This window comes from Kryptolebias marmoratus, linkage group LG9 (assembly GCF_001649575.2).
Source record: "Kryptolebias marmoratus isolate JLee-2015 linkage group LG9, ASM164957v2, whole genome shotgun sequence".
Classification (NCBI taxonomy): Eukaryota; Metazoa; Chordata; class Actinopteri; order Cyprinodontiformes; family Rivulidae; genus Kryptolebias; species Kryptolebias marmoratus.
Genome location: NC_051438.1, coordinates 10,285,561 through 10,299,286, shown reverse-complemented (window position 1 = coordinate 10,299,286; position 13,726 = coordinate 10,285,561). Strand labels below are relative to the sequence as shown.

At 42.5% G+C, this 13,726-nt stretch overlaps 1 protein-coding gene across 9 annotated transcripts in view; it reads left to right on the top strand.

The window, feature by feature from the left end:
* The window catches only part of tenm2 (teneurin transmembrane protein 2), a 253,742-nt gene that overhangs the window by 209,871 nt on the left and 30,145 nt on the right, over window positions 1-13,726 (top strand). For all 9 annotated transcript variants that reach the window (XM_037977338.1, XM_017419733.3, XM_037977341.1 and 6 more), the window contains 5 exons: window positions 4,314-4,436; window positions 5,966-6,171; window positions 8,363-8,558; window positions 11,100-11,201; window positions 11,641-11,835. In XM_037977338.1, coding sequence (XP_037833266.1) covers window positions 4,314-4,436; window positions 5,966-6,171; window positions 8,363-8,558; window positions 11,100-11,201; window positions 11,641-11,835 — 822 coding nt within the window. The remainder of the gene's footprint in view (window positions 1-4,313; window positions 4,437-5,965; window positions 6,172-8,362; window positions 8,559-11,099; window positions 11,202-11,640; window positions 11,836-13,726) is intronic.

Below are 13,726 nucleotides of genomic sequence, written 5' to 3'. Positions count from 1 at the left end.
CACTCTGTGATCTGTGATAAGATAGCATAGTTCCTCATATCCTGTTTCTAATACAGATCGATGAGCGGGAGAGGACTGAGGTAAGGCGGGGACGAGGTGAGGCAGAGTGGGCCGACTAGGGGGAGGAGGGAGGGAGGGTCACGGTGCAGATATCTGAAGAGGAAATGAGGATTCAGAAAGGAGGACATCACTCAGATGCACATCTCTTTTCATTTAGTCAATCACGCACACACTCGTGAGTGCACGCACACAAACACACACACACACACACAAGCACGTGGCTACATCTCCAGAGGGCCCTGTCAATATTTCAGTGCCAGTAAGGAAGCCATTTCAGCTGTGTGATTCAGAGAGTTGTCTCTTTATGCAGGTAAAAGCTGCCAGCAACTCTCATAACCTTTTGTGTTGCAGTCAATTACAGTTCAGTTGCATCAGCTGGGTGAGGAGGTCCCATCGGGGGTTGCAGCTTTGTGCGCTTGTTGTTAATACCGTGCAATTTGCAGCATGCATACGCAGATGCGCGCACACACTTCCAGGCAGACGGTTTGTCTCTCGGAGTGGATGTGACCCCCCCAAGGGCAGCAGCCAACTGCCGCCCCCGTCCCTTTGTCTGAGGCTCTTAACTGATCTCAGCAAGAAGCGTCTTCAGAGCTGAGCTGAGAGAAAGAGAAGACAGTCTTATTTATAGAGTACATGAGTGGATTTCATGAGGTAAATTTGATGTAATATCCCAAAAGGCCTGAATGTTCAGAACCTGGGGCGGCGCACTGTTCTTTCCTCCGTTTTTCTTCGATATTAGACCCATGTGCTGCAAACATGAGCGAAAAGAGGGTGTAAGTGATACTAAAATACACACTCAGGAGCCTGTATGTGTGCATGTGTTTGTTTTGGGTAACAAACTGTCTACTAGTCGGCCAAGTGAGGCCCTCTGAGATATAGACAGAGAAAGGATAGGTTTAAATTTAAAAAAAAGAGGAGGAGGAAGAGAGAAATCTTTCTAAACCAATTAGAAGGCAGGCCAGTAATGAAAGGGAGGGGGTGGGGATGGTCTTAGCTACAATTACCACCCTAATTGAGGTCAGAGTTGTTAATTTACTGGTGAATTAGAACAGTTAATATGCATTTATCAGGATGGCCAGGGGAGAAGGCAAACGTGTTGCATATGCGTGCTCTCTGTGTAGTTTTAGTTGCAACGCGAGAGATCACATACAAATACATGCGCAAGGCCATCCGGCATCTTTAGTACAATTAGTGGCATCACATCTGGTTCAATTGGAGCTGTCATGTAAACCGGCGGTGATGGGGGGCCGAGTCGAGGCGGATAAAAGTGAGAGACATGAGACGAGACAGGAGGGGGGAAAGGGGCAGGGAGAGGATTTAAACAGAATGGGTTTTGTAGGAGGAAACAATGACATCCAGTCCATCAAGTCACCTTTCTTTGTGTTTGGATCTATTTTTCCTGCCTTTCATGCAGAAATCAATCCACACCCTTTAAATGAGAACTTTTTGCTCAGGCATATGCACGTGTACCAAATTTCGGTCTCGTTTCTAAACAGTGAAAGAATATTTTAATCCTTTAAATGTTTCCTATCTTTTCCTAGTTCCTCCATTTCATCCATGGAGGAGGGGGGCTGTATTCATCTTTCCCTCACATCATCTGCAGCTTGTTTTTCCGAGGAGATTTTATACGTTCTTAAATATTCTCTCTGTTGCTGTTCCTCCAGTATTCTCTCTGTTCTTTGCTTCTCTTCTGCTGAAGTTTAACACAGTTTCTCCTAAAAGTCCTGACCACTAACCCTTCTCTCGCACTTTTTTTCTCTTTCTGAGCTTGGGCTAACACATCATCCATCTTTTTCCTTTATTATTTGTCACAAGATCACGTGTGCCGTTGCTTTTTTCACTTGCCGTCTTTTGCAGATGATACAAGCAAGCACTTTGCCTCTCTGAATTATGAATTGAAATTGCATAAAAAAAAACAACCCTTGAAGACGCTGTTCTATTTTTAATCCAACACGTTCGCCTGTGTTCTACCTGCTACTCTATGATCGTTGCATATATGTGCGTGTGTGTGTGTTCTCCCGCGTGTGTTCCTGTCAAACTGAACACGCAAAGTGAGCCGGCAGATTTTTTTTTTTTTTAAGTATAGAAAAGAAGAACCACACGTTTAAACAGACTACCTCTCTTGTCCTCTCACATGTCTGTTGGTCGATTTTAACTGAGATCGGCTTTATTGGCGTGGCACCTAATAAAGCCTCGAAATGCAGCCCGAAAACAGTAATTACGGCAATTACGATCACAAAAGAAAATGCTTAAAATTATGGCAACACAAAGCTAAATACGTCAATTTCAGCAGTTTCATTTTAGGCTTAAATTACACCCTAACACAGTTAGAAGTGTTGGTAAAAAGAAGGGGGGAGAGAATGGTAACGAGCGTGATAACAAGTGTCTCTCTTTGTCTTTCTTGTGTCTTGTGCTGCAAAGAAACCTGTTGGCAAAGCTTTAGTGCTCTTGTCACAAAGGAGTAAGTGTGCCACCTATTGGTCAACTTTTCACAGGTTTCCCAAAGGAGAAAGAAAAAAAAACGAAAGTAAGGGGGGGGAAACTAATTTGGGAAAAGCACACTTGCATCGACACATAAACCCAACAAACAGACATCCACAATGAACTAACCACGGCGCTGTCTGATGTGATCTTGGAGGGTGACCTAGATGGAAAGCGGCGTCACAATAGATTCACAATTGCTTACTGTCTCCAGCTGATTCAATAGGCAATCTTTCTATCGACGTCTCGCTGTGATACCATCTAGGCGCGTGTGTGTGTTTGCGTGTGTGTGTCTGTGTTATCGGCAAGGAGGGACAGGCAAAGATAAGAAGAAAAGGAGGAAGAAAGAGGGGGAATTAAAAGGAAAAGAGGGAGAGGATTGAAGGTCAGCGGGATTAAAGAGGAGAGGGCAAAGGTTGGGTATAAGAGAAAACACACAGAGGGAGCACTTTCCTTTCGCCTTTTGTTTTCTATACCGGCCCCCCTCCTCTCTGCCTCCGTCTCTCCTCCACCCCATGAAAAATAAAAAAAAGAGCTGACAGTGGAGGCCGGGAAGCAGCCAAGGTGTCAGCGCTTTCCTTTGACCGGGTAAGCAAGGGGAGGGGGGGAAAGAGATGAAACATAAAAAATACGAGGAAAGGAAAAAAAAAGAAAAAAAGGGCTGAGGGAGGGGAGAGGAACCAGCAACAGAAGGAGTAGGAACGAGCCTGCCCTAAAACTTTTACGCTCATCCTGGTATGTGTGCAAACCCTTGGCAAGTGTAGATCGAATTTTGACAAGACGAAAATTGATTCCCAGGCTCCACACGCAGGTGTTGTAAGGTCTAGTGTGGTGAGGAATAAAACCAGATCCTGAGAAGAGAGCAATAACACATACATAATGCATTCTACGCAACCATATGCTGTATCGTTCAAGCCAACAATACCGGATTCATGAATACACACAGTACTGGAGGGCGCATTGTGCCTCTTACGGTGAAGTGTTCAGCCAAGAGCGAACAATGTAGTTTTCTCCGTCAAAAAAATAAAAATAAAAAACCTAAACAATCACTCTCCACAAACAGAAACAAACCTGTCGCTGAAGAAATTACCGAACTTGTGCGTAGAGCGACTGCTCAGTGTTTTCCCTCACTCCTGGCATTGTTTAGTTTTTTGTTTTTTTTTTGGTGGGGGTGAGACGGTTGGGTAGGAGGGGACGTTTGGCAGCAGGCTGAGGAGGGAAGAGGCACGGGGAGAGTAAAAGAGCTGACAAAGTGAGGAGTGAACACACTCGAGCAGCCTCGCGCCACCACCGGCGCACAATAACACAACGCGAGGACAAAAGACGAGGAGAATGGAGAGGGGAGTCGTCGAGTGTTCCCATCAGAGAGGAATCTGTCACTCGCTCTCTGTGAGACGGTGTAAAAAGGCCTCCAAATAAAAATCAGAAGACGCTTTCGCGTCCAAGGATGGTTGTGAAAGGTTGAGGCAGAGCAAAAACTTCGCTGGCTTCTAATTGCATGCTTTGTGAGTCTCACCTCCGTTTGTTTTGTGCTCTAGAGAGTACCTGCAACTTTGACTGATGTGCACTCTGTAAAGAGATGGAGGATTTTGCTACATAAATGGTTGGTCTCCTGATGGGCTTTCAGGTGGCACTGTTTCCCCTTCACTTGTTGACAATCCGCTATTCAGATCAAATGTCCCTCAGCCATCTCTCACGTCTCTCTCTCTCTCTCTCTCTCTGTCTCTCTTTCTCCCCCAATGTCCATTCTCTCCCCGTGTCTTTGTGTGCAGCAATCAACTTGCTGGGTCTGACGTGGCAGCTGAAGCCCTCTGACGGCCCCCTGTTAAACAACGGACTGGGAGCTGGTCTGCCTGTCAACAGTGACGTGGCCACACTGCCCTCTGGAGGCAGAGGTATGAACTGTGGAGCGGGCACCCCCACTTGCAGAGGCACACTCAGCACCCGGCAGCAAAGGGCATAAAAAGGAAAGAAATAAATCCTAACAGTTCTGGTGTGTGCTTTAGCCTGCTTTAGCATAGTTCTATGGACCACAGAGCTCAGTTTTGTTCGAAATGTATTATAAATGCATAAATAAGCCTCTGGGTGACATGTTTCTTTAATATGTTAAGTGGGGTCACAGTAATTTTCTTTAAATCAGACACTCTTTGACGTATCATAGCATTCTGTAACAGGCTGAAATATTTGTTAGTGACAAAAAAAATCCTTGGTGACTTTAAATTCTTATATTTGCTGTATAAAACTACATATTTCCACCCAGTCGTGCTCAGCGAGCTGAAATATTTATGCAGTTTGTGACGCGGCTCTGGATGTGCCGTTTAAACACTACAGGTTGTGTCGAGCTAGGTTTATTTTTTCAGTCAGCGGCGAGGTAAAACTACCCTCACTCAGCCACTCTCTTTAAAGGCCCCCATGCGGCTTTTCTATCTGTTCTCCTTTCTCTTGCTCGATCTGGCTCTGCAGCACACCCAGCATGCGCTATGGATGTGTTTGGGCTGCTGCTCTGTGTCTGTATTCTGCATTAATGAGAGGACTGTTGTGTTGTGTTCCCCAGCCGTCGAGGCCAGATGCTGCTGTTGTTCTTCTCACTGTTGCTTTTGTTTCTTCGCTGCTCTGCACACACACACACACACACACACACACACACACACACGCTCTCCCCGCGCGCAGTCTTTTTCTGTCTGGGCGCTGACACTTCTCTGTTAGATGGCTGACCTGATTGCAGGATGCTGTGTGTCTCTGAATTCTCGGCTCTGCGGTTCTATCAGCCCTCTATCATTTCAGCCCACACAACAGAGTTAACAGCCCCGTGGACTTCTGAAGCAAAAAGTGTCATTCTCCGGCGCTCCAACAGGCGCACGCGTGCATGGGAAAAAGTTTGGGCACCCTGATCAAAATATTTGTTTTTGTGTGTAACTGAAAATGTGTAAAATGGGGCTTGATTTCCAATAGGCACAAAGTTAAAAATAGCACATTTACAATCAGTTGCTTTTTTAAACTGCTGCTATTGAGCGTTTCAAAATACCAAAAAGGAGCGTGAGCCATTTGCTTAATAACATAAATTTTACCAACTATCTCATCTTGTATATGCTTTTTCTTGCCAGCCAAAACTCTTTCACTTTTTCTTTTGCGGATTTTCTGCCAGTCGTCCTTCAAAAGGCTTGTTCTTTAAGACACTTGGGGTTTCTGGTATGTGTTGCTCTTCTGACGTCCATCTGTAGATTCATGATGACACTGAGGTCATGTGACTGAAAGCCATGATGGAACATTTACCCTGCCCTCCTTGATAGTGTCTATTCTGGATTTTGACTTGTGTTACTATCAATATATTGTCGTTGAGGCAAGATTACACTACACATTTCTTTGCAGCTGGTGTGATGAGGTTTTCATAAATTGCATAAATTGCTTTCCCTCTTCACCGCAGGTCCGTGGGCAGGCAGGAACAGTAGCATAGACAGTGGCAACATTGAGGTGGGGAGGCGGGTGACCCAGGACGTCCCTCCAGGAGTGTTTTGGAGATCCCTGCTGTACCTCGGCCAGCCTCAGTTCCTCAAGTTCAACATCTCCCTCGGCAAGGACGCCCTGTTCGGGGTTTACATTCGCAAGGGCCTGCCTCCCTCACACGCACAGGTAATATCTGCACCGGCACGTCCAGACCCAACACCTTCAGGGTAATAAGGGTGCTCACAGACATTTTGTTTTATTTATTCTGAAGGGCTCCCTAATGAGTGAAGAATATTTATATTTCTCAGTTAGAGTGGAATACAGCAAAACTTTCTTCTTTCACGTCTAAAATTCATTTGTGAATAATTACGATGGTTTTTGGAAAAACACATTCAGACAGTGATTATCACTTAATGAAATTTCACTGCAATGAAACTTCTACAGCTCTTTTAATTAGAAACTTCTCAGTTAAAAAGAAATTTTATTTGTAGCAAGGGATAGTTTTCATCCTGGTAACTGTTTCTTTGCTTTACCTAACTAAAGCTCCTCACTATACTGTGCTGCTGATGCACAATAATAATAATAATAATAATGTTTCTGTGATCTGTTCAAAAAACAAGAAAGAATAGCAGCTCACATCAGCTCTGTGTATCACTGCTTGTACCTTTCTGGCTAATTCAATCACTAAAGTGATCGTAATGTTCTTTTTTTTTTCTATTTAGAAAGTGTGCAAATTTGCAAACCCCAATGAGAGTTATTTTCTTCCAGAAGTGCCTAAAACATTTTGTTGTGTAGACTAGGCTTTTCTTACTCACCTACATCAGCAGAATTCAACACATTTGCAGAAATTCTGCCAAAGAATAGGCAGGTACTTGACATCACTTTTAATGAATTAGATGAAGAGTCAGAGCAGATCTTGGAAGAGATACCTCAAAGAGACAGGAATAAAGATATACATAAATATAGATGTATAAAAGTTAGGTTGTTCCAATCTTCAGTTTGACATTAAAGCATAAAAAAATGATCTTATTGGTTCTTCCAATAAAATGTTGGACTACACTCACAAAATGGCTTGTTGAGGAATAGTAAAACTAAAAAAATATCTACACAGTTTAATGGTTTTCCTGCACGATGTAGCAGTTTATGTTGTTTTAATTTAAGATATTTGAGCTTGGTCAACATCATCTTTTCAGACTGATTCAGTTTTCCAAATGCTAAAACTGAGTTTGATTCTTTTTAATTGTGTGTGGCAAACTCTTTGATGAATTCATAAATTTTCTTTTTATATGAATTGTTAAATTTGAAATCACACTAGAAGAGTTAGATATATCAGTAAAAAATAATCTTGTATGAACAAATAGATTGATTAATTCAACAAATAATTTAGGATTTAGCCATGTGGCTGCGTTTGACTTTTACTTTAAGAATCAACAGCCATAAAGAGTCAATTTTAGAAGATTGTGTTGACCTAACTTATATACTAACTTATTTGTCCTTTAAAAACAACCTAAAATCATAATTCTGAAAGAAATCAGTATGTGGGGGAAAAAAGGTTTCACTTTTGTACAACAAGGTGCTTTTAAAATGTTAGATTTACATACAGCAAACACAAATAAATCATTTAACAAAGCTTATGTTGTGCCAACATACTTATTTTTAAAGTGATATTTATGATCTTTGAAATGGGGTTTTGTGGAAAAGGTTGTGAACAATTCTTGTCTTACCTGTTCTAGATGTCTTTGAACAACCTCAGTTTGATAAAAGAAAAAAGTTCAATTCAGACCAGATTGATTGATTGATTGATTTAGTAAAGCTAAAGAGGATTCCTACTGTTTGTAAACAACTCAGTAAAAAGAAAAAGCAAAAAATTATGTTGACACTACTCTAAAAAACAATATTAGTTGTTTTAGCAAACAGCTAATTCAAGCACGTCGTCTTAAACAATTCCAAACAACACTTGTGGCCATTAACACCATATTAGCTTTGCATTACATGGTTATTTACATAGAGGTTTATGGTTATTTAAAAAACACAAACACATTTAGCAGCAGTTGTTGCTGTAACACTTTCTGTGCTCATCAGTCTGGTCTGAATTAAACTGTTTCTCCAAACTGAGGTTGTTCAACGAGTTATCTACCTACAAGTAAGATATTAATTGTTCATAACCTTTACACAGAACCATACTTCAAGAAATGTGCTTTAGATCCAAAATACACGAGCTTTGGTTGTTTTTGAGCGTAATAAATAAGCATGAAAACGAGTCAATGAAATTAAATGAAAACTATTACAGGTTTTGAAAACTACCTTATAACTAAATCATGCGTTTCACTTTAGCATTTTGACCTGACCTAAACTTTGTCTACACCTTCCTCCCCAGTATGATTATATGGAGCGTCTCGATGGGAAGGAGAAGTGGAGCGTGGTGGAGTCTCCGAGGGAGAGGAGGAGCATCCAGACCGTGGTCCTCAACGAGGCGGTGTTTGTCCAGTACCTGGACGCCGGTGCCTGGCACTTGGCCTTCTACAACGACGGTCGGGAGAGAGAGACAGTTTCCTTCAGCACGAACGTCATGGGTGAGAGACAGAGTCAGCACTTTGCTGTCGTAGGAGGAGGGACTGCAGTTGACAGCACTTTTAGAGCGCAAATGTGACTCAGAACCTGAATTTAGTGCCTAGTTAGAAAAAGACTAGCATGAAAGTTTTTTTTTTTTTTTTTGTTTTTTTTTTATCAGTGACACTCGTGGTAACATTTCAGGCAAACTCACCAGCGTCGCGGTGATTTCACACATTTACAGTGTATAAAAACACAACAGCTTTACAACTACAGGAGCATTGTTACGTACCCTTTTCGCGAACTGAAATCGTTGTGTTTTCCAAAACATAGCTGGACGTCCTCATATATCCAACATATACATTAAAAAACAAAACACAGCTTTCAAAGTAAAATATTTTACAGTCCTTTGTGGCTATGTGAGCATGAAAAGAAGCAATTATCCTCTGATCAGTCATGAGAAGACATCAAAATGAAACTGTGCCACAACCCTGTAAAAAGGAGCCTAAAACTAAGTCCCTAATCATTTCATATGTGCTGGAGCTATGAGTGTGAGAACAAAGGACCTGGATAGAAAGAGTCAAGCAGAGTGAAAGAATCCTTCATTGTCAATATAAGGGGGTAGAGCTACCTTTTCTACAAGAGGAGAGGGGAGATGGACAGAATTAGAGCTTGTAGTGAGAGGAGGAGTAGGAGGAAAGGCATAATGGCAGGGGTAAAACCAGAATGCAGTGAAGTGGAATGAAGGAGGGGTAGAGGAGGAGTTTAGGAGAGGAGTGAAAGAGAGAGGGTGGCATTAGGGTAAGAGGGAGACAAGGGGTTCAGATTTGGGGATGAAAAGCTGCGGACAGAGAGGAAGGGAAGTGTTACAAAAGGAGGCAGCGTGAAAAGGCTGAGAAGTGTTAGAAGAGTGGAAATTGGAAAAAGCATTTGGAGAGGAGGGCGAGATGGGTAAAAGTCCAAAATGCATCCCTGTGATTAGCATCGACTCTGGGACTTCCCACCAAACGGTTCTCTTCTAGTAAGTGGGTTAAGAGGCACTAAAAGGCAGCTGAAGTCCTATAATGCCCACACACACACACACACACACACACACACACTCACACACTCACATTGAGTCCAGCTAAATCTGCCCTGTTGTGCCAAACAACCATACCTGGATAAAGTATTAATGACCCTAGTCCAAGCAGAAGCAAGGCGTAAACAAGCAAGACATGAAAAGTCCAGAATGTGAAAAAAGTCAGCAGAGGGGCTCAAGAAGGATGGCTTTGAAACAAAAGTTCTGATTTTTTGAACAGGGGTCTGTGGAAAGATTATGAACAATTACTATCCTATCTGTTGAAGATAGCCCTGTGAACAACCTCAGTTTGAAGAAACTGAGTTTAGTTCTGACCAGCAGAGACCAAAGTATTATCTTGAAACAACTCCAAATGTTATTTTAATATCCTATACACTGCTGTCACTTTCACTTTATATGGTTACTTAAATAAAATGTTATGGTTGTTTGCTAGGACAAATAGAAGTAGTTTTAGTGCAGCCTGGGACACTTTTGTAATGTGAAATTGACCACAGTATACAGATTTATAAAACAACGTTTGTATGAACTACTATGATTTTATTACACTGGAGTTGTATTAAGATGGCAGGATTCTACTTTGGTTTTTGTCTTGCCTGAACTAAATGTTTATAAACCTTTACTCTGCCAATAATTTTTTAGATTATACTGTAGTTGTTTTATGACTGCAGCAATCCAATTTTGTCTCAGCCCCACTAGCAGTAGCTGTTAGCTCAGACTAGCTGTCTTTTTGACTTGATGGCGTAGGGAAAGCGCAGGTGCATCAATGAGGGCCGCGTTCCATTTTGAGAAAGTTGCACGTCTGGAGAGGTGGAATGCAGCCCTTGTTAATACACCTGTGCTTTCCCAACTCCTTCAAGTTTATCTGCCATGAAATAAGCATATTGTTCAAAACCTTTTCACAGAACCCCACTTTAAAAGACATTAACTATCACTTCAAGTTGAATTTCCACCTCAAGAAACTTTCTGAAGGGACAAGGAGCCATTAAAGGAGCTCAGTTCAGTCCACTGCATGAATCAAAACAGCAGTGATGCGTCACCACTTTTTCTCCAAGTGAGGAAAACCAATACTTTTTATCCATGTCTGTCATTTTCTAGGCAACCTCATCAATAATGTGAACAATGTGTCTGGATTCTGCACAGAAACAAAAAAACCTAACCCAAAATAACCTTTCAGTGTCCTGAAAACATGGCTGTATTTTAGGACAGAGCTTGTAGGACAATGATTACTTTCTTGAAAGAAAAAAATTAAAGCGCATTCCCACCGTAGAGTAGACTAAAGAAATACACCAAAAAAGAAATGCGTGGAGACCCAGAGGAACGTGTTTGCTTTTGATGTCTGTGCAGCCGAGAGGCTCAGCGCGCCTTCAATTTGTTGTATCTTAAAGAATGAACGGTGCCGATGATTTCATGGACCGCTTTGATGCTTGGCGTCAAACTCTCTGAACCCTCCCCTCTTCCTCCCTGTCTCACTTCGTCTTCTTCACAGATTCAGTGCAAGAGTGCCCGCGCAATTGCCATGGCAACGGAGAGTGCAATTCTGGTGTGTGCCACTGCTTCCCGGGATTCCACGGCATGGACTGCTCCAAAGGTGCTCACTGTTTGCAAATTTGGTCGGAAAAGATGTTTCGGCTGCTTAATTGGGCAAGAAAAACGTGTTGTTGTTGGGTTTTTTTTGTTTTGTTTCTTTTGGGGAGGTTATGGGCTGTATGCAGAAGGTAGAGGGGATTAACAGCAGCAACACGGTCAAGACAAGATGACTGATGATGAATGGCAGCTCCTTGAGCTAACGACTCCCTGGCTCTGTGCTCACCTGGGATAGACAGCTTTGATGAATAGTTTAGTTTCCTCTACCTTTAATTACTCTTTATGTCATTGGCACTCTCCACTCTCTTAACCACTCTATTTTCCTTCCTGTGTGATTTGGTGGAGATACATGAAGTTATCTCTTTGCTCTGCAAATGAACAAAAAGCCTACTAACACTTTTTTTCCTATCCTTTACTGTTCTTTGTTTCCCTTTCTTGTCCAGCCGCTTGCCCAGTGTTGTGCAGCGGCAACGGCCAGTACGACAAAGGCTCCTGTGTGTGTTACAGCGGCTGGAAAGGGCCGGAGTGCGACATACCGGCCACGCAATGCATAGACCCACTCTGCAGCGGCCACGGCACCTGCACCGATGGAAACTGTGTGTGCTCCATTGGCTACAAAGGACAAAACTGTGCAGAGGGTGAGAGTTGGTGCTTTTATGGTCTGACTGTAATTTAAGGTCAGAGTGATACTTTTGATATTCTCACACTGTTTCACACTTATGTTGGTGTATTTTAAAAATCTCTATACGTTGGTCAAAGCACGAGGACATGAAGTCCGATTTGTGATGAGTGAAATGATGTTCATGTAATGTTCATGATGCGTTCCTCTTATGTATACTGCATATGTATTGGGGTGAAGGGTAGGAAGGTTGCAGTGTACTACTATGTTAGCATGGCGCATGCTGCATTTATGAGACATAACGGGGTTTTTTAGTTTTTGTGAGGCGTTTTGTTTTTATGTTGCTGCAGCATATTTATTGCATTCAACAGCATCCTCTTGTCAAAATTCTACCAAAAGCCTGTCATCATTATCAGGCCATGGTCTCAGCATCTATCTAGCGCTTTCCGTTGCAGATCTCAGCTTGGCAATTTGTCTTATGTTCTCCTCGTCTTCAAGTAAAGTCCAAATTTACAACATGTCCATGTTTGTGGAATGAATGATGAGTAGAAACCATTGAGTCTTATACAGGTGCACACCATGTAACTGGACCCAGTACGCAAACCTGTACCAAAAAACGACACGTAGACATTGTTGGTACTCTCACAATACCAAATATGCTCCAACAACACAAAGGACAACTCCATTAATACATAGCTCTAACAACACAGATAAGAAAGACGATGCAGATGCCTATTACACACAAAAGTACCAGACAGAGTGTTTGCACAGCATGAGATTGTTATTATTGTATCACTGCTATGCAGCTTTCGTTATTAAGATGTAAATGTGAAGTATATGTGATGTTTCAGTCGCTATGTTCAAGTGACAAATTTTTTTATTGCCAATAAATCCATGGCAACCTAGTATTTCTGGAGATTATGCTACGCTTTTATCAGATGTGTCAAAAGGTGATGTGATGTTATTTTCTTACAGGCAATACACCGTAGAAACAAAAAGTAAATATGCAAAACGAGAGACAGAGGTCTTTAAAAAATCATGCATGTTTTAAACTCAACTTCTCACAGACTCATGCTCTCCAACTTAAGATAGACTGCTCATCATAGCATAATCTTATCCTGAGTGAGTGTCCGATCCCTCCATATATACAGATGAAGTATGATACTGCAGCTGAACACATCAGAGATTTTATTAAGAGCTGAATTTGCTTCTATTGATCTTGTTAAGAAGGATCTGCTGGGTGCATTCTCCGTCATCAGAAAGGAAGAGCGGAAAAAAAGAGTAGGGAGGGTTAGAGAGTCAGAAGGGCGGCGTAGCCAAGGGTGAAGATAAAGAGATGAGAAGACAAAAGGAAAGAAAGAAATCAAATGACAGAAGGAGTCAAAACGCAAGGCCTGAGAACAAGGTCAGCATTTTCTCCTCTCCACCTCATTTTTTTCCCTCACCGTCTCCTCATCCATTTTCCCCCTCCTTCTTCTCTGGTCTCAAATCTGATATTCATCACAGCAGAGTCCCTCAAACAATTTACCTGAAGTGCCAGCGACACGAAAATCGATAACTGTGATCCGCCGTTTCTGCCGGGCAAACAGAAATGGAGGGCCGGGGTGTTACACGTGTGCTTTTATTAATATGTGTGCAAAAGAGGTAGAGAGGGGGGTCAGTCATGCCTGGGGTGGCAGGGGGCGAAGACGAGGAAGAGGAGGAGAAGGGTGTCACACATAACAGGACGAGGAGGGAAAGGGAAAAAGTAAATGTGACCGGGACAGAGCAATGACAGCAGGCCTGAAGAGGGGAGGATGGGTGGGCGCTCTGCCGAGAGGAGGTAATTTGTCAAATTGGTTTTCACTCACAACTCAGACTCACAGCTGCCTGTCAACCTGGCAGACTGACAGTGTCAGATTCTCTCCCAT